At 40.3% G+C, this 26,326-nt stretch overlaps 1 protein-coding gene across 1 annotated transcript in view; it reads right to left on the reverse strand.

The window, feature by feature from the left end:
• The window catches only part of LOC133641868 (junctophilin-3-like), a 122,860-nt gene extending 96,830 nt beyond the window's left edge, over window positions 1–26,030 (reverse strand). Inside the window, exon 1 of the mRNA XM_062035956.1 lies at window positions 24,492–26,030. Coding sequence (XP_061891940.1) covers window positions 24,492–24,873 — 382 coding nt within the window. The 5' untranslated portion in view covers window positions 24,874–26,030. The remainder of the gene's footprint in view (window positions 1–24,491) is intronic.
• Between the last annotated feature and the right edge of the window lie 296 nt (window positions 26,031–26,326).

Genomic DNA, 26,326 nt, shown 5'->3' on the forward strand with positions numbered 1-26,326 from the left:
GGTGTCACTGCGCAGCAGGCCAGCAGTTAGCCGAGTCGCAATCCGTGGTGAGGCACAAGTGCCTCAACTGGCTGCTGATCACCGCACCGTCTCTTCTCAGTATTTGAACGGCAAATGTGAAAATAAAAATAAAAATAATCTAAAACTGGTGAAGTTAAATGGAAAATAACTTTAGTATAATCACTGGATACATATAACAATTTAATTATTATTTTTTTCTTTTTCTTTTTTTTTTCTTTCCATGATGGCAGGTGAGGCCCCGCCTCCCCTGCCTCTAGTGACTGCACGCCACTGCTGCATAGGTTTTGCAATATTGCAGTGCAAAAACAAATTGTTCTCCAATATCAATGAACAAAAAAGCCATTCCTTAGTAATAAGTAAAAAAAAACAAAAAAAACAAGGCTTCATCACTTATGGAGTCTATTTTTGTACAGTATTTGAGAGCTGCTTGCTTTGCAGAATATTTTAACAATATGTTTTGAATGCATTTGCTTAGCTTTTTCAAATATTTGACTCCTTATATTATTTATTAATGTTGCTGTCTCCCTTTTTGCCAACTAGCAGTCTTCTTGTCACATTTTCTGCACTGAGTGTTAGGCAGCCGTTCAAAATAGCCTCGCTCCGAGTTCTTTCAGGTAGGTTTGTCATGTCTTTCTGGCACAGTAATAAAAATAATAATAAGGGATTTGTTTTATTTAGCATTTTTTCCTAGCGACTCAAAGCGTGTGACACTGAGCATAGGAACACAATTTGACGACCTATGCATTTAACACATGATCACATCCAGGAGCAGTGTATTGGGGCAGCAGTACCTAACAGACAGGATCCTAAATACATTATCATTTCATGTAAACAATGTAAAGAAAGATGCAAACAATTTTTCTTTCGTCAGCTTTTAAAGAAAAGTTAGGGCAATTTCAGCCCCTAAAAATAGGATTGTGTTGACAACAGCTGCTGACATAATCCTGTCATGAACAGGGTAAGGAGACCCATTCAGTGAGCTGGAGTATACCCCAGCTGACTTTGGGAAAAAGGCAAGGAAATCCTCGACCAGTCATTCACATGACAAGTATTAACTTTGAAGATAAACTTAATGTACCAATAGAATGGAAAAACAAACTGACTGTATATGCTTAATTGTGTTTCATTGTACCCATTAAACCATATCCAATTGCATTTCCAATTCGCAATATAAAAAAAATATATATATAAAAATAGCCTCTAAACAGCACAAAATGCCAAAAATTCACACAAACATTTTACATTTTCTGCTCCGAATATCTTCGGCTATTTCCATTTGATACGGGGTGATGACATCATTGTGGGAATGTTTAAGCTCTCTGATCTTATCATCAGATCAGTCATACTGGAAATATGCAAACATTTAAAAGAGATGTGCTGTCTATCATTCACAATCCTTATGTGAGACATGAAAACTTATGTTTTTCTTTTTTTTTATGCATTCTAAATCGTAAATAAATAATTTAATAAAAAGTCAGCTAACAATTGAGTCAATGTGGGCTCTCTATTTCGCCAACAAAGCCCTCTAAATAACCATCCAAAACCCGTCAACAATACTCTACAGTATATACATAGGTATTGCTTTTTTTTTTTACAGCTCAAATAAATAATCTGAATTAAACTAAATAGGTAACCAAATATTAGCGATATTGTTATTATAAGCGCTAACGCAGACAAACTATTTTTAGTGGCGCGTTGATAACAGAGAGCCAACTAGTAGCTTATGCTGCTGTACTGTGAGCCGGCCGGTGTCCTGCTGCTGCCGCTGCTGCATTGCGTCTCGGCTCGTCGAAGTTAGCCTAGATTATAAATCATGCCTCTCATTTGGATATTAGGATGATTTATCCATGAATTTAGAAGTTATTCATCTATGACATTCAATTTATACACGGAGATAGAGACAAACACACACAACCGAAGACAGTGTCTGCAGGGAAACTTTTCCTTGTCAACCCTTCATGTGGATCTTCATCTAAACTGGAAGATAAGAACATCAGTCGTCAGCCTAATGAGAGCAGACATTGTACAGTAAGCAATCGTTTTATTATGTTTGTAGTTTGTATTTCTTGTTTAGCACTTAGCAATACTGCTACATGATGCTTAGTGTTTCACCAAAGCTGGATCTGTTTAGGACAACTTGTAGATCATCCTCCTTTTATTCAAATAAGTATAAGGTTCTGGATGATAATTTTCCCCAAATAATCAGTGTTGGCTCTCCCAAAGTCTGCATGATTAGTAGTGTTGTTGGTGATGAAGGGATCTGTGGTTCCCACCCCTACGTCAAGGATCATGCACTGTAGCTTGCTTTCTCATTAGCTCTCAAAATGGCTTAGGAAACTCTGTGAAATTGATACTATTTTGATCATATCTATTTGCTCACAAACTTCTTTCGGTGTCATGAATCAGATATATATGATAATAGCTTCACTATAGAGGCAACTTGTTTTTGTGCTCTATTGTTATACTTGAATGAACTTATACTCCACACCCTCCTGAGAACCAGCACCAACTGCAGTGGACATTTGTGTTTTGCATAACAGGGCTACTTTTTTTCTAAATTTGTAACTTTTAAAAAAAGAAATAGACCAAAAACAAAAGTCCGCTGCATTGGTCGCTGGTTCCCAGGAGGGTAGGAATGGGTACCTTCCACATTTGTACCATTTCCCGGTACATGGGAATCAATTGTAACTATTTGACATACTTTGGTGTATGTGCTCAATGCTCATGTGGTAATAAATGTTAATTTGAATAACAACAAAATGTTACTTTTTATTTGTTTAACATTTCAAGCTAAACTATTAATGATAATTGTGCTGTCCAGTTCTTTTCCAGGTTGAGAACTTGTTTTTTTTAATCTATTTGCAAATTCATTTAAGTTTGTTCTAGATGTGTTTTTGTAGTGAGGAAGTAGTTTTTGTCATTAAGTTGAATATGCCAATCCTGCGTTTTGTTAAGCCCCACAATGTATTCAAACTGTACTTACTTACTTATTACTTACACTTATTACACACTAGCAGTTTAACTGTAACGTTCATGTTAGCTGTAGTTTTCATCACCAAATTTTGAGGTGTTAAAAACCCTATTTAAAATGGCAAATGCTAATCTGTAGCATGTATATGGTATATCCGATATAAGTTCGAAATAGAGCTTTGTGAAAAGTGTAGCTTTACTTGTGAGCACTTTCTATCAGGCACACTTGTTTTGTTTGCATGGAAAATTGCAACATTACTTAGAGCAGGGGTTTCAAACCGGTAGCTCACCAGGGTAAAAAATTAACTCTCAGTATTTTTACAACTGTTCAATTCAGACATGATGCCTCAACTTACTGGCAAATTACCACAAAATAGCACAAAGACAGTGACAGCACTGTTTGAGTGGAGATTTGCCTACTAAATAAAATACAATTTAATTGTTGCCAGTCGTATAAATAAAACAACAAACATTTTCCTTTTGTAAAAGTGGCTTGAACAATGATTTTTTTTTTTAAACTGCAATAGAATTAAATGCATAGTGAAATACAATATTTTTTGTTGTTGATTATTGTAATACAAAATGTGAGTTAGGGATACCAACATTTTCCTAATGGTCTGGCAAACCTCTGATATAGAGACAGTCCGCTATGAATACGTCCATTTGCCCGCCAAGCGCTTAAACCTCTGCCATCTGCGATTAGACGGGACGTCACGGGCAAACAAAATAATTAAAATATGATAATGTCTGATTTTATGGGAATTGGTACCCAGTGGTGCCGACGGAATTCGGTCAGTACCTAAAAAAGTACCAAATTCAGTACCCATCCCAACATGAGGGCGCAGTATAGTGTTTTGGGCTGTTTTGACTTCCTGCCGGCTCTTTGTCTCGGGGAAAAGTGCTGTCAGCCCTTCGTTCAGGGTTTCCCCAGGCTAAATTGGGGCCTTAAGAAAAAGTACATCAAACTTGAATTTATTTCAATGCATGTTTTGTACAAAAATTATTTTATGGGATAGGTTGATTGGCAACACTGAAAATTGGCCCTAGTGTGTGAATGTTGTCTGTCTATCTGTGTTGGCCCTGCGATGAGGTTGCGACTTGTCCAGGGTGCACCCCGCCTTCTGCCCAAATGCAGCTGATATAGGCTCAAGCACCCCCCGCGATTCCGAAAGGGACAAGCGGTAGAAAATGGATGGATGGATGGAAATTGTTTTAGTGAAAAATAAGAATTTTAACATCATTAAAAGCTGAATATATAAACCTTCCTAACTCAACCCCAAGGAGAATTTGAACACAGTAGAGCTGTTGTTCAAGATTAGCACAAACAATGCGCCACAGGAGCCAGTCGGACTATTTGGGGAAATTTGCCAGTATATCCTTATGAGTAAAAGAGCAGGAAGGGGCTAGGAATATGTTTGTGGTAAAATTTCATATGAAGCGCCCTCTCATTCATTAATTATAATATTAATTCTAATAATAATAATAATGGATTTGATTTTGTCAAGACGTGGACTATGAAGTGGTTTGTTTTCCCGAGATGCATAAGAATTGGACCGGACATGGCGTGAAGTTAAATACATGATTTAATAATAGACTATAAAAAGTATAAACAAAAGGCGCGCACAAGGCGGGGAACAAACTTGGCTAATGAAACAAAACTAACACAAAGGCAGAACTATGGAAAAAAAGGAACAAACAAAAGGCGCTCACAGCGGAGGTACAAAACAGTGGCTTGAATAAACAAAAAACTTACGTGGCAAAAAAAGAGCAGCATGAACTATGACCTGGACAGAGTAAGCAGCGTGTCAAGAGTGCAGAGCATGAATGTGATGTCGCCAGGCCAACCAACAGAAAATGAAAAGCTTAAATAACACAGACATGATTAACAACAGGTGCGTGAGTGCAAATGAATCAGGTGTGTGACATGAGGACAGGTGAAAACTAATGGGTTGTCATGGAAACAAAACAGGGAGTGAAAAAACAGGAACTGACAAAATCCAAAAAAGCACATGGCCAAACAAAACATGATCACACAGACATGACAGATTTGCACTTTTCTAGAAACTCAAGGCACTGCACAGGGAAGTGAGAACCCACCATTCATTCACTCCACATTCACACCTGGTGGTGGTAAGCTACATTTGTAGCCACAGCTGCCCTGGGGTAGACTGACGGAGGCGGGGCCTTTGGCCCCTCCGGCCACCACCCATCAGTGTGGGTGGCACTGTGGGCAAGGGTGAAGTGTCCTGCCCAAGGACACAACGGAAATTATTTGGATGGCAAGGGGCGGGGAGCAAACCTGCAACCCTCCGGTTTCTGGCATGGCTGCTCTACCCACCACACCATGCCACCCCATTTTACATACATTTTACATTTCACGCACAATGGGCTTTCCCATAGATCGTAGGGCCCTACGCACAGTGCGTGATCTACATAGAGGCGTTAACCCTACCCTGGTTAACGCCTTTATTTTCATTGGCCTATGGGGCAGGTGTGGTTCCGATAAATGAGCTCTACCTCTGCAACGAGTGGCCCAGTAAATGAGCAAGGTGACCGGGAAAAAAAACAATTGCATGGAAATGTTCCATATAAAAGCACCAATGTCTACATCAAGCACGGCAGCTGTCATATTAATATCAAAGAACTTTTTTTTTTTTTTTTTTAAATCTTAGACACGACAGAAAATGAGGCCTGGCCCATGTGATCACGTTCCAACCACGGTGACCAGTGGAAGAAGAAGATAATCTCTTCCAGTCCCACAGTGGAGAGATTTAAGTCGCAACAGGGATTCAGCATCCTTCTTGAGGACACTTGTACAAGTGCGGGGGGAGCCCATCTCAACTCTGATGCCGCTGGATACACACCTTGTAACACTATATTTGACAAGTAATTGATTTTCAAGCAATTTCTATTTCAGGCTGTGTTTTTCTCCCTTATGTATGACACACTAAGGCATTTTACAACCAAGCACCACAACGTGATTCACTTCATTTCTGTCTGCTCGCTTCAGTTTGATTCGTTGCTCTGAATCATTTTACATCCTAGAGAGGCGCAATCACTCTGACTTTATTATAAGACAAGACGTTCGGTGAATTTTGTTCCGTTTTTTTTCTTAACTTTGCATTGACCTGGGATGCTTATTTAGTGCGGCTGTGTGGTTGTATTAGGATGTCAGACACAACAAATGACTACTGTAATCTCTAGCTGTTATGACTGCGTAACACAGTGACAGTAGTAATCTGCCTCTCTACTGCTCTCTTCTTCATCGTGTGTGTGCGTGTGTGTGTGTGTGTGTGTGTGTGTGTGTGTGTGTGTGTGTGTGTGTGTGTGTGTGTGTGTGTGTGTGTGTGTGTGTGTGTGTGTGTGCGTGTGCACGTGGATTGTAATCAGTCAGCTTAGCTCCTCATCTCAGTAAACACCATTAGCCCGGAAGGCCAAGCCAGCCAATCAGAACCCGGTATGGCCCGCATAGTAGCCAATAGCAGCAAGGTACCGAGTCTCTCGTGACACGCTGACCTGCTGCACATCGGTGTGCGTTGCTATGGAAACCTACTGTACTGTGCTAGAGCGGTGCTGTGGAAATGCAGTGGGCTGAGGGAGGAGAGAGAAAAGTGGGAGGAGAACAAACGTAGGAGAGGAGTAAAAGGCAAACAGCGACAACAAGTCTGCCTAACATCAAATAGTCGAGAGGGACTTTCGGTCAGGTGACCAAAGTGAAGCAGGACGCAACGAGGGAGCTCACTCGAGGCTGTACAATTACTCTACAATTAGGAAAAAATAGTGAATAGAAAGCAACAACAGATTAAAAAAAATCAAAAAGATGCCAAGTGTAGTACTGTAAAATAACCAGCATGCATCAGTGCATCATCATATTAGTGTAAAACTGTAAATGCATTGCTAAAAGGTGGTCCTAGCTTCAAAGATGCCGTGGGCGAGGCCCAAACATCAACATTAAAGGAGTTATTTAATACTGGGAATTTGTGCACTTATTTCATGGTTTCTGAACCTAAAAACGATGTCCACAGATTAGTGTTGTCCCGATACCAATATTTTGGTACTGGTACCGGTACAAAAATTATTTTGATACTTTTCAATACTTTTCTAAATAAAGGGGACCACAACAAATTGCATTATTGGCTTTATTTTAACAAAAAATCTTAGGATACATTAAACATATGTTACTTATTGCAAGTTTGTCCTTAAATAAAATAGTGAAAAATACAAGACAACTTGTCTTTTATTAGTAAGTAAGCAAACAAAGGCTCCTAATTTAACTGCTGACATATGCAGTAACATATTGTGTCATTTATCATTCTATTATTTTGTCAAAAGTGGTAGAAAATGAATTATTAATCTACTTGTTCATGTACTGTTAATATCTGCTTACTTTCTCTTTTAACATGTTCTATCTACACTTCTGTTAAAATGTAATAATCACTTATTCTTCTGTTGTTTGATACTTTACATTAGTTTTGGATGATACCACAAATTTGGATATCAATCCGATACCAAGTAGTTACAGGATTATACATTGGTCATCAAAGTCCTCATGTGTCCAGGGACATATTTGCTGAGTTTATAAACATAATTTTTTTTTAAACTAGAGAAGATGTTGTGATGTTAAAAAATAACAACGTAATCATAGTAGTATCGACTAGGTACGCTTCTGTACTTGGTATCATTACAGTGGATGTCAGGTGTAGATCCACCAATGGTGTTTGTTTACATTTTGACGCCAGTGAGCTACGGTGTGTAGTGAAGCATGTTTAGCTATTCCTCGTCCTGCAGGGATGATACTTGTAAGAAACGTACTCTATTTGTCGCCATGGAGGCGAGGATTAGTGATTTAGAAGTAGCTAAAACACTGCCGACTGCGGCTAAACTTTAGCCGCTAGCTAGCTAGCCATGTCGTAAAGCACCTCTTCCGGTGGGCATTTCAGTGTTATAACTTCACCTTTATTGTTAGTTTTTAAGCCAAAATGCGTCCGTTCTCCCTTTTCTGTCGACACGCTGTGTCTGCTTGTAAGTACTCCGTGTGTGTGCACTGCGGAACATGCTCGTCTGCTCGTAAACCAGCAATGACACGACGTGACGACGACGGGGGCGCGGGGGACTGGTACTTTTCAGAGGCGGTATCGTACAGAATATGATTCATTAGTATCACGGTACTATACTAATACGGGTATACCGTACAACCCTACCACATATATAATTCCCCCCCAAGTAGAAACAGTAGTAAGCAGTAGTAGTTAGCTACGTTTTGCCTGCCCACATTTGGCTCCAAACCTGCATGATGGACACATCAGCCTGCTAACATCAGCGACAGATTGACTGGAGGCCATTTCCATATACTATTATAAGTGCAGGTGTGGGGGTTGTAGGTGTGGAGCCCAGGCAAAGTGCAGGTGAAATGCATTTAATAACACAAAAAAAGTGCTGCAGGGAAATGCAAAAAAAAGGCTAAACCTTCACAAGAAGCATAGGGAAAGCTCTGCAACATGGAGATACAAAGCACAATGGGCCCCATTCAGCAACCGTTCTTAAGAACAAATGTTGTACTTAGGCCCGCTTACGAAGTTTTTAAGGAGATTTTTGTATTCACCAATGTTTTCTTAGCTGGGATTTGTTCGTAGGTAAGAACAAAATCTACGACTGCTCCAGAGCACTCTTAGGGTGGCCTATCTGTCCTTAAGTGTGACAAGTTCCCTTACTTCTATTGTCTAATGTTAAATTAATATCATACATAGATAAACAGATATAGATAGATAGATAGATAGATAGATAGATAGATAGATAGATAGATAGATAGATAGATAGATAGATAGATAGATAGATAGATAGATAGATAGATAGATAGATAGATAGATAGATAGATAGATAGATAAGACAGACATATAGCAAAATGAGCAATATATAGACATTTCAAAATACAGTGTGCGTGCACGCACACACACACACACACACACACACAATCATCAATTACCAGGGCGTTGATATAGTAAACGGTGACTCTTTAAAAGACTCAACTCACACAATGGCAATGCTTTTGCTGCTACTGCAAGATGCCGCAGATCGTGCCCTGGGAAGGGAGCGCATATTTCACCACCATGTAGACCTATTTGCTTGAAGTGACGAATATTTATTTGAACGCTTTAGGCTACCTCAGCAGTCCCCCTTTCTTAAACTTACGTTTTGACATTATGTATTTCTCCCGCGGGATAATACGAATTTCTATTCTGTAATCTGTGTTTTCTCCGTATGTTTGATGTTCGGCTTTTCCGCCGGAATTGTGCCCTTATATGGGGAATTAAGGGTGTTTACCTATGCAATTATGGAATTAAGGGTGTTTACATATGCATATTGGAGAAATAAGGGCGTGTTTATATGCAAATTATGATAGACACGCACACGCTAACCATTTGGCATTCAGCAACTTAAGAACAGCAGGTGGGAACAATTGGGCCGTTTAAGAACACGTCATGAATTTGAATGAACTCCTCTGAGGAAATCACTTAGAAAGAAAGATAAGAGGAAAAGTTAGGAACTTATTGCTGAATGGGGCCCAATGATCTGGTCCTGTCCATAAAAAGCATCCTGATTAACAATCAGGAACAGGTGAGGGAGCCAGCATTCAGATAGGTGAAGTACTCGCAAAAAGGATGCTAAGATAAAATGAAAGCAAAAATAAGAGCGCCTGACAGGAAATAAAAAAAGAAAAAAAAAAGAAACTAATAATAATTTTCATTAGAGATCACGGCACTCATATTGAATAGTATGATTGTGTACTCCTATTGAATAGTATGTGTACTCATATTGAATAGGATGTGTTTTGGTTGCATCATCATCCCGTGTGATTTTCTCACAGAATTTGAAAATGGCACTGACCAAGCGAGAGGAGTGTCATTTACAGCGATCATTTCAATGATTCTGACTTCGAAGATGAAGGGTTTTGGTCGGGGTTTGGAATGAAAGAATTAAAAAGAATCAAGTACCCCCGAAGGGAGAAAGACTGAGTCAGAACCTGTGGGAAAATAGAGAAAGAAGAGCAGCAGACACCTGTCGTGACAAATTGTGCACCCCCTGCTGTGGATGGATTCAGAGTCGTGAGGCTAGACTTCATTTGTTTACCAGCTGAGTGTATTTATAACACTAACTGTGGAATGTTTCGCTTTTGCCTTGATTGTTAAAGCTTTTTTTTGTAATGTAAATGTGGAAATGTTTACATTAATGAATGTTATCAGATGAGGTGGGACACATTTTCTGGTAAACTGGATGAAACAATGTGTACCATTCCCCTGTAACCAGTTCTGGTAAATTGTGGCTTGTGCAGCCCTTTGAGACACTTGTGATTATGGGCCATACAAATGAACCTTGATTGATTGATTGATTGATTGATTGATTGATAAATAGTCCTCTATGTACCGTATGTTCATTTGGCTTTGTTTAGGCTTTCTGAATAAATGCTGGGTCTGTTTAGTGTCGCAAAAACCTTGATAGCATTAACAAACGAGGATAATACACTTTTCGTATACTGCATATTCCACAGCAATGCCATACTGTATCTTGATCAAATCAGGGAAACAACTTAAAAATCCAACTAACATTGAAGCAGAACATGAACAAATAAATTACAGCCACCCAATTTATAGATGGCAGCAAAAACTAAACATATTAATTATATACATACTGTATGTTTGAAGGGAATTGCTGGACAACACCAATAAACAACATTCGGCAACTATCAACATCCATGAAATACGTATTTACTAGAGATATGTCGATCAATCGGCAACATATTGATTTGGGACGATTTCAGTGAAAATGAATGTGATTGCCATTGCTGATTGATGCCTTCTAAAGCTAACAGCTAATTATGTATCGCCATACACAGTAAAGAGCAGCTCCCTAAGTTAATAATAATCACCTACATTACGGTAAATAAACTGCACTTCTTAGCATCTTAAGTATCATTATCATGTATTATTATCACTGGAGGACAATGCTAAACATGTTACACACAGAGAGAACGCAGAGTGCAGGCATGCTAATAGTTAAGCAAACCTCTAAGTTAGCTTTAAACAACATCAATAAATAAGCGCTTAGTAAACTTTAAGAAGAGTAGATGGAATTGTGTTGCAGCAGAAAGTAAGTAGTTATGAACAGGAATGAACAAGTAGATGAATAAGACTCTAGAGCAGTAGTGTCAAAACCTTTTCTACTGAGGGCCACACACTGAAAAATTAAAGCCTGAGGGTGCAAATTTCAATTTACAATATGTATTGTAACCATTACAGCTCACCTTAATTTTGGTGACTGTCAAAGGTCCCAGAGACTCAAAAGGGTCGCAGTCATTATAGTGTTAAATGATAAATGGGTTATACTTGTATAGCGCTTTTCTACATTCAAGGTACTCAAAGCGCTTTGACACTATTTCCACATTCACCCATTCACACACACATTCACACACTGATGGCGGGAGCTGCCATGCAAGGCCCTAACCACAACCCATCAGGAGCAAGGGGGAAGTGTCTTGCTCAAGGACACAACAGATGTGACGAGGTTGGTAGAAGGTGGGGATCGAACCAGGAACCCTCAAGTTGCTGGCACGGCCACTCTCCCAACCGAGCCATATTTTCAAATCTGTTTGTTACCATTAAGTTAAAAAAATTTGTGTGTACGGTATGCCTTTTTTTTCCCAAAGAAATCAGTGTTTTAAAGGAAAAACCCAAAATATGCAATATTTTCCCTAAAACATTTTCGATAGGTAAATAGGTCAATGATTCATAACAACATGGCTTTTGATTCATTATTATTTTTTTATCCATGACCGTTTTTAAAAAATCAGACTGTCAATACGTGGACCTTGGGGTGTTGTGTTTTCCCGGAATGCAAAGGAAAGTTGGCCCGGGCAAGGCGTGAAGGTAATGACATCTTTATTTTAACACTAACAAAAGGAATAAACAAAAAGCGCGCACAAGGGCGGAAGTACAAAACTTGGCTATAAAAACAAAAACTAGCACAAAGACAGAACTATGGACAAAAAACAAAAGACACTAACAGTGGCATTAATAAACAAAACTTACTTGCGATGACGTGAACAGGGCAGCAAGGACTATGAAACAAGCAGCGTGAACTAAGCATAAAACCGTAAACATGACATGAAGCAGAGTGAGTAAGGATAATGTCACCAGGACGATCAACAGAAAAAGACAGGCTTAAATAACAGTGACATGATTAGTGACAGGAGTGCAAAGCGTGAGACAGGTGCGTGACATGACAGGTGAAAACGAATGGGTTGATGGAAACAAAAACAATGGAGCGTAAACAGAAACTAAAGAGTCCAAAAACCAAACATAACTAAACAAAACAAAACATGATCCAAAAAACATGACACAGACTGAATGTGTTGGGGATCCAAAATCATAAAAGTTTGAAAAAATAAGTCACACTGTATGTTGAAATATTATTATTTTACTTTAAACACGTAAATATCTCGATCAACTTCAGAACTATCCGTCGATTATAAGTTTTTATTGTTTTAACATTGACAACTTTAAAGTAAAAAAACTGCCTGCATGGCAGCTTTGTGTCATTAGTGTCAATATTTGCAACATGTTCTCGTTACATTACACCTGTTTGCTCATTTATTCCACTTATGTTTGTTTTTGTCATACAGTTTTAAAAATGGCCTAAAAAAAATAGCTGCGTGCCGCACTTTGGACATCTCTGGTCTAGAGCGAGGATATAATAACAAATATGTTGGTGTCAGCATTGAGTCAGTACACGATACATAAGAGGACGGTGGATTGATCCACAAACTGGTGGTGTCGATACCAAAGGTAATATCTACAGATATTATCGGCCGATAAATGCTTTAAAAGAGTGTCCGCCCTGAGATGGGTAGGTTGTGAGTTCAAACCCCGGCCAAGTCATTCCAAAGACTATTAAAAATGGGACCCATAACCTCCCTGCTTGGCACTCAGCATCAAGGGTTGGAATTGGGGGTTAAATCACCAAAAATGATTCCCGGGCGCGGCCACCGCTGCTGCTCACTGCTCCCTCACCTCCCAGGGGGTGATCAAGGGTGATGGGTCAAATGCAGAGAATAATTTTGCCACACCTAGTGTGTGTGTGACAATCATTGGTACTTAACTTTAACTTTAACTTTAAAATGTAATATCGGAAATTATCGGTATCAGTTTCAAAGTTATCGGTATTGGTTTCAAAAAGTAAAATTTCTGACTTTTTAAAACGCCGCTGTGTACACTGACGTAGGGAAAAGTACAGAGTGCCAATAAACCCTAAAGGCACTGCCTTTGCGTGCCGGCCCAGTCACACAATATATGCGGCTTTTTCACACACACACAAGTGAATGCATCGTATACTTGGTCAACAGCCATACAGGTCACACTGAGGGTGGCCGTACGTAAACACAACAGAACAAATACCCAGAACCCCTTGCAGCACTAATTCTTCCGGGACGCTACAATATATACCCCCCGCTACCACCAAGACCTCCCCCCCCAACCCCGCCCACCTCAAACCCCCCCACCTCCCGAATTCGGAGGTCTCAAGGTTGGCAAGTATGCTCTAGTATACTCTGGACTGAAGCTGTGTGCCTTCATTGTTTTTGTAGCTGTTGTTTTGAGGCATGTTAAAAAAAATAATGCACTTTGTGACTTCAATAATAAATATGGCAGTGCCATGTTGGCACGTTTTTCCATAAATGGAGTTGAAGTTGTTCTCTTATTTTGGAAAACCTTGTTTTTGATTGATTGATTGAAACTTGTATTAGTAGATTGCACAGTACAGTACATATTCCGTCCAATTGACCACTAAATGGTAACACCCAAATACGTTTTTCAACTTGTTTAAGTCGGGGTCCACGTTAATCAATTCATGGTAAAGTTACATTGTTTAATGCATCCAGCGGGGCATCACAACAAAATTAAGCATAATAATGTGTTAATTCTACGACTGTATATATCGGTATCGGTTGATATCGGAATCGGTAATTAAGACTTGGACAATATCGTAATATTGGATATCGGCAAAAAAGCCATTATCGGACATCTCTAGTAATATCAGAATATGATCGATATTTGTATTTTCTCAAAATATTTTTTTTTTGTTTTCGTTAATGTGTACAAACCAAGGGATTAATTCCTTGGACACAGAAGGACTTTGAGGGCAAAGTACTTAAATGAGCAGCAAATGCTTTTGTTTGGATGTTGTATTACTCAAACAATTGTACGTAGTAAAATAGAAAAGGAACTAGTTTCAATAATGTGTTGGTATTGTTTAACTGTCAATAGCACTCACCATACATACATACATACACACATACATACATTGAAAAATGTACAGTTTATACATGTGATCAGTATTAGCATTAGGATGATCAGTATCTAACTGGCAGCATCAAACCCTGATCAATACATCCCTAGTATTTAACCATGTTCCCAAGTTAAACATTGTCTTTCCAAAAAATGATGTTCCACTTTGTACTTCTCCTTGCGAGTGTAGAAGGAAGCGTAGGCAACCAGATAGTGAGAAATGTCCACTTCGATTATGTTGAATCTTTTAAATCTGGTAAAATGTGCTTCTTTTTAAAGTGTATAAATCCACTCCATCACAGTCAGTTATTTTTTTTAAATATCTGGGTTATGTAACCGTATTACTGTCCCATCTGTGCAGTTGTTACTTAATGAACAATAGCCATATTGAATATTTGCCTACAAAGTTAAAACCAGAAGTGCTTTGAATGTATGTCAGGTGGTTGCAACCCAGCAATATGAACTTTTAACATTGGACACCTTTGCGGTTCTTCTAACCTTACAGACCACGTACCACTACACCACCAACAATCAGAATATTTCAAATAGCACACAACATGGCACGTGAAGTATGAGTACTATGAGTGGGAAATGCATTAATGCATCATCATATTTGTGTTGTTGTCAAAACTGTGTTGGGGATATACAACAGCGCTATACAACTGGCGGCCCCGGGGCCCAAATCTGGCCCAAATGACACCAGACCAGCCCCAAGTTCGCTTCAAAACTTGGGCAGCAAATTCCTAAAAACATGAGTGCTGCTGTTGTATAGAGGAACTTGGACCACAGCAAACACATTTGTAGCAAACATATAGCAAACATAGAACACTGAGGTCCAAACTTGTGATTGACATAACTGAGGCGTTTCTCAGGGCACCCCTTTAAGTTCTTAACATGTTTTTTCGTAAAGTTATTTACACTACCGTTCAAAAGTTTGGGGTGACATTGAAATGTCCTTATTTTTGAAGGAAAAGCACTGTACTTTTCAATGAATATAACTTTAAACTAGTCTTAACTTGAAAGAAATACACTCTATACATTGCTAATGTGGTAAATGACTATTCTAGCTGCAAATGTCTGGTTTTTTGGTGCAATATCTACATAGGTGTATAGAGGCCCATTTCCAGCAACTATCACTCCAGTGTTCTAATGGTACAATGTGTTTGCTCATTGGCTCAGAAGGCTAATTGATGATTGGAAAACCCTTGTGCAATCATATTCACACATCTGAAAACAGTTTAGCTCGTTACAGCAGCTACAAAACTGACCTTCCTTTGAGCAGATTGAGTTTCTGGAGCATCACATTTGTGGGGTCAATTAAACGCTCAAAATGGCCAGAAAAAGAGAACCTTCATCTGAAACTCGACAGTCTATTCTTGTTCTTAGAAATGAAGGCTATTCCACAAAATTGTTTGGGTGACCCCAAACTTTTGAACGGTAGTGTATGTCTCTAAATGCTGTACTTGTTTACTTCAGATGCAGTCGCTAGTCATTTGTTCAACTTCTTTAGTTATACTGGTAGTGTTCCTCAAGGTTGCATTTTAGGTCCGGTCTTTTTTGCAGACGGTCCTTAAAATCAGCAGAGCGCTCGTATACCTCTGACAAAATAAATAGACCAAAATCAAATGTCTACTGTAGAGGACACTGGTTCTCTGTAATATACAAAATCAGACTAAAAGTGAAGGGCAAAAGTCGTTCGCTTTTTGGAAATATGGACCTTAAAACGGGCAGCAAGGTGGCACCGGGGTTAGTGCATGTGCCTCACAATACGAAGGTCCTGGGTTCGATCCCTGGGCTCAGGGTCTTTCTGTGTGGAGTTTGCATGTTCTCCCCGTGACTGCGTGGGTTCCCTTCGGGTACTCCGGCTTCCTCCCACCTCCAAAGACATGCACCTGGGGATCGGTTGATTGGTAACACTAAATTGGCCCTAGTGTGTGAATGTGAGTGTGAATGTTGTCTGTCTATCTGTGTTGGCCCTGTGATGAGGTGGCGACTTGTCCAGGGTGTACCCCGCCTTCCGCCCGGATGCAGCTGAGATAGGCTCCAGCATCCCCTGCGGCCCCAAAAGGGACAAGCGGTAGAAAATGGATGGATGGATCCCAGATATACAGTAATATCATATGAAATTGCATAGATTCAAACATTCTAAAACAAATATTAACCCATACTATAATCGTTGAACTCAAAGTATCAACTTTAAATTAGGAAAAGATATAGAAAAAAAGAAAATGGGGAGGTAATTTTAATATTCTTTATATTTATAAATTAAAGCTATACATAGCATTTAAACATGTGTTATTAGTGCACAGTATGTACGTACTGTAGTTAATCAGCCAAACAAACTTCTGATGTGCTATGATGTGTTTTTGCACAGCATCCCTCATCTTTGTGATGCTTCAGCCATCTTTCACGGGTTCATTCCTCACCATTAATTCTTCATCAGCTATCCTTTAGACCAGTGGTCCCCAACCCCCGGTCCGCGGACCGATTAGTACCGGGCCGCACAAGAAATAAAAAAAAATATATATATATATATATATATTTTTTTTTTTAAAAATTAAATCAACATAAAAAACACAATATATACATTATATATGAATATAGATCAATACAGTCTGCAGGGATACTGTCCGTAAGCACACATGATTGTATTTCTTAATGGGAAAAAAAAAAAAGACTTTTTTTTTTTTTAATTTCACCCTCCACCCCCCGCCCCCAACCCCCCCCTTCCGGTCCGTGGGACAAATTTTCAAGCGTTGACCGGTCCGCAGCTACAAAAAGGTTGGGGACCACTGCTTTAGACGGTTTCCTCCAGCCCATCTGTCTGGCTGGCTCTCCTGATACAACCTTTTCCATATAATCTGGAGTGTGTGTGTGTGTGTGTGTGTGTGTGTGTGTGTGTGTGTGTGTGTGTGTGTGTGTGTGTGTGTGTGTGTGTGTGTGTGTGTGTGTGTGTGTGTGTGTGTGTGTGTTGTGTGTGTGTGTGTGTGTGTGTGTGTGTGCGTGTGTGTGTGTGTGTGTGTGTTGTCCAGAGAAGCATTGTCCTGGAACAACCTGCTGCTCGTAGTAGACTTATGTAACTAGACTGCATGCATATTACTGTCAGCTCTTTTTCTCTGCTTGCAAACACACCACCGATGTTTTTATTTGTGCACCTTGACATACGCATGTGTCGCTGTGTACGTACGGAGGAATTTGTATGGTTACCGGCATTGGCGTTGAGCCCAGACTCAGTTAAATCAAAGTGATATGACGACACTGGTGACGTCAAATGATGATGTCAAATTGGATTATCTTTTAATATGCTTGAGTGCGACTGTGCTGCATGGCTGATGTCTGTTGAAGTTTAGGGACGAATCGCTTCAACATCTGAACCACCTCTGTATTTTATAGTTTCGCATTTTGGTACGGCGTCGCTCGGTTGGTGGAGTGGCCGTGCCACCAACCTTAGGGTTCCTTGTTCGATCCCCAGCTTCCAATATCCTAGTCACGTCCGTTGTGTCCCTGGCCAAGACACTTCATCTTGCTCCTGAAGGGTCGTGGTTAGGACCCCGGCCGAGTCATACCAAAGACTATAAAAATGGGACACATTACCTCCCTGCTTGGCACTCAGCATCAAGGGTTGGAATTGGGGGTTAAATCACCAAATGATTCCCAGGTGCGGCCACCGCTGCTGCTCACTGTTCCCCTCACCTCCCAGGGGGTGGAACAAGGGGATGAGTCAAACGCAGAGGGTCATTTCACCACACCTGGTGTGTGTGTGACTATCAGTGGTACGCCCGCCATCAGTGTGTGAATGTGTGTGTGAATGGGTGAATGTGGAAATAGTGTCAAAGCGCTTTGAGTACCTTGAAGGTAGAAAAGCGCTATACAAGTATAACCCATTGACCATTTACCATTTACTTTATGCTGCTGCCTAATAACATCAGCATTTCGGGCAACATTTCATTTGAGCGGACGAATATTAAAATGTTGAAAATGAATTGATGTGAACATATATGGACGGAGAAACCCCATAAAGTACAAAATAATCTGTTCTCCACCAGGGCTGCCCCAGGCTAACATTATTTCCCTCATTAAAAACATTTTTCACACTTTTGTATTTATAAATGGTCAATGGGTTATACTTGTATAATGCTTTTCGACCTTCAAGGTACTGAAAGCGCTTTGACACTATTTCCGCATTCACCCATTCACACACTGATGGCAGGAGCTGCCATGCAAGGCTCTAACCACGACCCATCAGGAGCAAGGGTGAAGTGTCTTGCTCAAGGACACAAGGGACGTGACTAGGACGGCGGAAGCCGGGGATCGAACCAGTAACCCTAAGGTTGCTGGTCGCTCTACCAAAAGAGCCATGCCATCCCCGTTATGTGAAATGATTGTTATACATTTTCCATCAAACTGTCAAAGATTCAATAATTTACACTACCGTTCAAAAGTTTGGGGTCACATTGAAATGTCCTTATTTTTGAAGGAAAAGCACTGTACTTTTCAATGAAGATAACTTTAAACTAGTCTTTACTTTAAAGAAATACACTCTATACATTGCTAATGTGGTAAATGACTATTCTTGCTGCAAATGTCTGGTTTTTGGTGCAATATCTACATAGGTGTATAGAGGCCCATTTCCAGCAACTATCACTCCAGTGTTCTAATGCTACAATGTGTTTGCTCATTGGCTCAGAAGGCTAATTGATGATTAGAAAACCCTTGTGCAATCATGTTCACACATCTGAAAACAGTTTAGCTCGTTACAGAAGCTACAAAACTGACCTTCCTTTGAGCAGATTGAGTTTCTGGAGCATCACATTTGTGGGGTCAATTGAACGCTCAAAATGGCCAGAAAAAGAGAACTTTCATCTGAAACTCGACAGTCTATTCTTGTTCTTAGAAATGAAGGCTATTCCACAAAATTGTTTGGGTGACCCCAAACTTTTGAACGGTAGTGTATGTTTGTAATAAAAAATAACACATGTAACATAAAGTTACACATGTTCCTGGCACAAACGACACCGGGATTCAATGTCTGTACATCATATAACCAGCCCAGCGTTTGGAGACATTTGCCAATATATTCTTATCACTGATGAGGCAGGAATGGGTTAAGAATTTTTTCGCATTAAAATGTCATACCAAGCACCTAGTGCAGGGGTGTCAAACGTACGGCCCACGGGCCGGATCAGGCCCACGAACAGGTTTTATTTGGCCCACTGGATGAGTTTGCTAAGTAAAAAAATGAGCCGAAATTTTTCAATGAAAGAAACTGCTGTTCTAAATGTGTCCACTAGATGTCGCAATAGTAATTATTTGTATCTTTGTAGATGATGCTACATATGTTAAAAAAAAATAAACCACGTGATGTTAGTGCACCAGTCGAGGAAAATAAGCAAACTACATAAATAACATCCTGTAATTTGATTTTGATATTATTTTTTTATCTTGATAGATTGAAAATTAACACCAATGAGTTGACAGATGAACATTATCACATAATTTATTCAGAAAGTATAAAAACGACAAATAAAGATAGAATACTATTAACCGCACTATGTAAGTGTAAGAAAGACAACAACATTATTTTTTAAACAAATAAAACAATCTGAAGTTGTCTTTATTTTTAAGGTTATTGTGCCGTGATTTTACCAGTCTGGCCCACTTGGGAGTAGATCTTTGTCCATGTGGCCCCCAATCTAAAATGAGTTTGACACTCCTGACCTAGTACCAGACAATGGTTTGGAGATACATACCCCTTTCACCGTCTCTAAAATACAATAGTACCTCAACTTACGAGCACATTGCGTCCTACAACCGAGCTAGGAACTCAAAAAACTCGTATCTCAAATCAGAAATAAAAATTAATTAATTAAATGGGGACAAGCGGTACAAAATGGATGGATGGAATTAAAATGTGTTTAATCTGTGCTTGCACCTCTCAACACCCAACACTACAATTTTAACATGTTACAGGCCTTTTAATAAAAATAAAAAAACTTTTAAATAAGAAATATTGTTTGACAAACATTACAATAGCATGTACTACAAACCGCTTTATGAAGTAGTGTAATAATATATACCTTTCGGAGCAAGCTTTTGTAACAATAGGAACTAGGAAATTGTTGTTTATGTTTTGCACGGACGGACTGGGGAGGTCAGAGTTGGTAAATGATATGTATGTCTGTGTACCAAAGGTAATGCTCAACCGTCCAGTTTGTTGAGTCAGGACTAGACAGAACAAAATATGTCAAACAGCATGTGCAGCTTCTTGATATTTGTATGGATAAATGTCTGTCATGTGGACGTTTTAGCTTCTAGTGATGCGGACCGACTGACTCGCCGGGTACACTGCTAACAGTTAGGACATATTTTGAATTGTTTGTTTCTCTGATTTGGTATTTTGCTTCCTCTCCTTCGCCCTAACTTTCTTTGTTCCGATAGTTGGAGGGCGGGATTGTGCCGATCGCTGAGCGGCACTCAAATACACATGTCAACTGTCAGATCAGAACGTATTTTTCTTGTGGAGACAAAGCAGGAAGAGGAACATGTATAAACAATATATTAACTCTATATAGCTCAAATGGCATTAACCTGTTACTTCAACCGGCAGTGAAAATGCTCGCAACTTGAAAAAAAGCTAAGAGACAAGCTCATATCTCAAATTACTCACAAGTTCAAAGGAAACTGCACTTTTTTTGGAATTTTGTCGTCCGCAATCATTATGAGACAAGAAGACAAAATGTTTAGTTTTTTTCCGCTTTCTAACATATACGAATCTGCTCGTTCTTGGTGGCTAGCAATGCAGCTAATGGGAGCAATCAATTCTACCACTAAATCACTTTAAAAATGTATTCAAAAACTGTCAACAATACTTTATTTACGTCCCGCAACCTGTATAATAACCAAGCTGTTGCGACTTTGTTATTGTCAGAGCAAACACTGAAGAAATCTTTTTCTAGAGTAGTACACATCGACGTGCTACGGTATTAGCTGTAAAAGCTAGCTATGACAAGAGATTAGCTATATTTTGTGTCCGCATGAAACGCATTTGAATTTGTAATGCACAAACAATGCGATAAGACACCAATCTGTACTGACTGAAAAACATGAGTATTACAGTATCTGTAAAGTATTAGTCCACATTTCACGTTTTGTTTGTACACAGCTAGCCAGACGAATGACGTGCTGCGTGTATCATAATCAATATAAAATGTGACTCATTCGACGGACGTTTTTTCCGGTTTCTTTGTGGTAAGCATGCCATTTATGCCGAAATAGCTTGTTTCCAAATCCCACAATTTGCAGCTTCAATTTACTTTTACATTACTCTCCCGGCTTCCCTATGCTCCAACGTCTCCTTTTCTTTGTGTTCACTTCTAGAAGCAGTAGTTCATCCTCCGCATGTTTAGCTTCAAAAAGCTAAGGTTGTGAATACTCATTCGTCCAAAAATAGTCATCTTCATTGTCAGTTACCAAGTCTCACACAACTTTGTTTCCGGAAGTAGAAACAAACGTTTGTTGCCAGAAGTCAGACATGCGCTGCTATGGAAACGGAAATCAACGCGCCGAATAATTAGTTCCGGCTGTGCATAAAATGATCGAAATACGGTAAATATTGAACATATTACTTATTGTTATGAACGTGTCTGTTACTACATTATAGATATACTTGCAGCGTGTATATAAAATGTTTTGAAGTTGTTTTAGAGGGCTTTGAAGGCTACAACGATGACTCCCATAAGCTGCATCTTCCAAGCGTTTTTTTTTAATCATCTTTAAAATGCTACAAAAAAAAGACATGCGTATTCTTTGTCTCTCATAATGATTGTGAACGACAGGCAACATTTTTTTTAAAAAAAGGGAAGTTCTCCTTTAGGTACTCGTAAGTTGAGGTACCACTGTACTAGAGTGACACATTTAAAGATGATTCTGAATAAAAACGTTTCCTTCTAGGGTTTTGAAACTTAAGATGTTGTTCACTTCCGAGGTAACACACCATCTTCTGTTTAAACTACCACAAAGTCCAAGAAAGGTTTCGAAACCATAAGAGATTATGTTTCAGCTGCTTCTACAAACCCCGTTTCCATATGAGTTGGGAAATTGTGTTAGATGTAAATATAAACAGAATACAATGATTTGCAAATCCTTTTCAACCCATATTCAATTGAATGCACTACAAAGACACGATTTTATGTTCAAACTCATAAACTTTACTTTTTTTTTGCAAATAATAATTAACTTAGAATTTCATGGCTGCAACACGTGCCAAAGTAGTTGGGAAAGGGCATGTTCACCACTGTGTTACATGGCCTTTCCTTTTAACAACACTCAGTAAACGTTTGGGAACTGAGGAGACACATTTTTTAAGCTTCTCAGGTGGAATTCTTTCCCATTCTTGCTTGATGTACAGCTTAAGTTGTTCAACAGTCCGGGGGTCTCCGTTGTGGTATTTTAGGCTTCATAATGTGCCACACATTTTCAATGGGAGACAGGTCTGGACTACAGGCAGGCCAGTCTAGTACCCGCACTCTTTTACTATGAATGTAACACGTGGCTTGGCATTGTCTTGCTGAAATAAGCAGGGGCGTCCATTGTAACGTTGCTTGGATGGCAACATATGTTGCTCCAAAATCTGTATGTACCTTTCAGCATTAATGGCGCCTTAACAGATGTGTAAGTTACCCATGTCTTGGGCACTAATACACCCCCATACCATCACAGATGCTGGCTTTTACACTTTGCGCCTATAACAATCCGGATGGTTCTTTTCCTCTTTGGTCCGGGAAGACACGACGTCCACAGTTTCCAAAAACAATTTGAAATGTGGACTCGTCAGACCACAGAACACTTTTCCACTTTGTATCAGTCCATCTTAGATGAGCTCAGGCCCAGCGAAGCCGACGGCGTTTCTGGGTGTTGTTGATAAACGGTTTTTGACTTGCATAGGAGAGTTTTAACTTGCACTTACAGATGTAGAGACCAACTGTAGTTACTGACAGTGGGTTTCTGAAGTGTTCCTGAGCCCATGTGGTGATATCCTTTACACACTGATGTCGCTTGTTGATGCAGTACAGCCTGAGGGATCGAAGGTCACGGGTTTAGCTGCTTACGTGCAGTGATTTCTCCAGATTCTCTGAACCCTTTGATGATATTACGGAGCGTAGATGGTGACATCCCTAAATTCCTTGCAATAGCAGGTTGAGAAAGGTTTTTCTTAAACTGTTCAACAATTTGCTCACGCAATTGTTGACAAAGTGGTGACCCTCACCCCATCTTTGTTTGTGAATGACTGAGCAATTCATGGAATCTACTTTTATACCCAATCATGGCACCCACCTGTTCCCAATTTGCCTGTTCACCTGTGGGATGTTCCAAATAAGTGTTTGATGAGCATTCCTCAACTTTATCAGTATTTATTGCCACCTTTCCCAACTTCTTTGTCACGTGTTGCTGGCATCAAATTCTAAAGTTAATGATTATTTGCAAAAAAAAAAAGTTTTATCCGTTTGAACATCAAATATGTTGTCTTTGTAGCATATTCAACTGAATATGGGTTGAAAAGGATTTGCAAATCATTGTATTCCGTTTATATTTACATTTAACACAATTTCCCAACTCATATGGAAACGGGGTTTGTAGATGTACACTGAGCTGTTTGGCCACAATACCCAGCAATATGTTTGGAGGAGAAAAGGTGAGGCCTTTAATCTTGTAGACGGCTACCAAAAGTGCCTTATTCCAGTGAAACTCGCCAAGGGACATGTAACCAAATATTAACATTGCTGTATGTATACTTTTGACCCAGCAGATTTGATCACATTTTAAGTAGACCCATAATAAATTCATTAAAGAACCAAACTCCATGAATGTTTTTTGTGACCAACAAGTATGAGCTCTAATCACTCTATCATAAAAAAATAGGAGTTGTAGAAATGATTGGAAACTCAAGACAGCCATGACATTATGTTCTTTACAAGTGTATGTAAACTTTTGACCACGACTGTATGTGTGTTTGCAGGGTGGGATGACCTATAGAGGCTTCTTGATAGCTCCCTACTTCTCTCGCCTGCCAGTCATTCTTCAACATGAGTGTCGCTCTCACGTTACCCTTTGACACCTAATGTTCTTACCCTCAAAGAAACCATGCAATAGCTATTTCCGCCTTACCTCCATCAGAGTACGTCTCAGTGCCGTATCCGTCCTGCAGCCCATTGTTCCAAGTCCCCTCGTACTTCCCGCTCATCCCGGTGCTCTCCCGTACGCCATAGCGTCCCTTAAAGCCGTGCGTCCACTCCCCTTTGTAGACCCATCTGCCCTTGTTCTCGACGCCCACGCCGTGTCTCTTGCCCTGTCCCCAGGTGCCCTGGTAAGTGTTCCCGCTGGGCCAGGTGTAGACGCCCAACAGCTCAAAGCCGTGGGCCCAGGACCCACAGTACTCCCCCTGGCCCTTGGGTCCCGTGCATATCCCGTGGCCGTGCGCCTTGCCATCCTCCCACCCTCCGCAGTATGACCCCCCATCGTCAAAGTTGAATCTGCCTCCAGTGGACATGCATGAAACAGGTCTTGGCAAATCCCCTGAAGCCTCGACAAAAACAAAAAGAAAAGAAAAAGAAAAGACAGGGAGAAAGGAGGAGGACAGGTTGGTGCTAGGATCAGTCCAAGGTTTGAGGAGGAGGCCGAGCGAGGAGGAGAAGAAGAGGGAGTAGTGAGTGGGAGGGAGACAACTCCCACTCAGTTCAACATCAGCTTCTGAGCTCTGATACTGTCAGCTTTGCCACAAACAAGATGGCCCGGCACGTCGGTGTCACGAGTCTCCTGGCGGACAGTTCACACCATCCTCCTGGTGCACTCTTTCTAGCACCCGCTTGCAACTCTGCATCAGGTGCAGGTGAGAAAAGAGGAAGGCGGTGCCAGCACTGCCATTATTCTCTCAGAGCAAGAGATGAAACTTGGTGGACGCCACAGCAGTCCACGAAGGGCCCGTCCACACAGTCCATACCGCTCATTTCCGCCTTTCAGCCCTCTGCGATCCCTCCTCCTCCTCCTCTAGAAGACTCCCAAACGGCAGTTCTTCAAACATGCAGGCTCAGGCTTCCACCTTTAGGACCGAGACCCCCGACATGAAACATGATCAATCCAGAAGAATTGACGTTTGTCTTCAATTGCACTTTTTGAAGTCTATGTGTCGCTCACTTCCAGCCTCACACACACACACACACCAACACACAGTGCACACACAAAGCCATGGGACACAAAAAGGAGGGACAAACATAAATAAAATAAATGTACTAGGCTGCTTTGTGGTTCCGGAAAACAGCAATGCGGTCTCCTGCCTTTCGCACAGACACACACACACACACACACACACACACACACACACACACTGGCATCAAATGCGTACACGACAATAGATATAAATGAATATCTTCTCCTGTGTTCCTCCTGTCCCTCTTTCTTAGTCTGTTGCGTAGATCTTTAATCCACTGCGTCCATAAGTGGTTTATCCTGTGCGTGGGTTGCTTTCAGCGTGCCTGCTTGATGAGATAACATCCATCTATATGATCCTGTTTTGCTCTTGCCCCCCTCAGCATCTCCTGATCATCATGTTTCCCTGTGGAGAAGCGGCTGCTGACGCACGACCTCCCTGCCTTGCTCCCACAATTCCTTCTTATCCTATGGCTGGATCTCCGGAGTGCTCCCTCTCCCTGTATATGTCGCTCTCTCCGAGAAAATCTGCTCATCACAGAGGACTGTTCCAATGCAGCCGAGCAGCCCCCACTCCTCCTGCTCAGTAACACGCTCCGCTTTTAAAGAGACACACACTCCACCATCGCCAATCCTCCCTCACTTGTAGCTTTTCTTGTTCTTCTGCAGCACCGGTATTAAGCGGCAGGTTAATATAGAGAAAATAAACTCACAAGTAAAAGTCAAAATGCGATGAAAAAAAAATCTGTGCCAGAAATTGGTGTCTTTCAATTTTTTTTGTCAAGGGAGACCAATGC

Source organism: Entelurus aequoreus, linkage group LG24 (genome assembly GCF_033978785.1).
Source record: "Entelurus aequoreus isolate RoL-2023_Sb linkage group LG24, RoL_Eaeq_v1.1, whole genome shotgun sequence".
In the NCBI taxonomy this organism is placed as follows: domain Eukaryota; kingdom Metazoa; phylum Chordata; class Actinopteri; order Syngnathiformes; family Syngnathidae; genus Entelurus; species Entelurus aequoreus.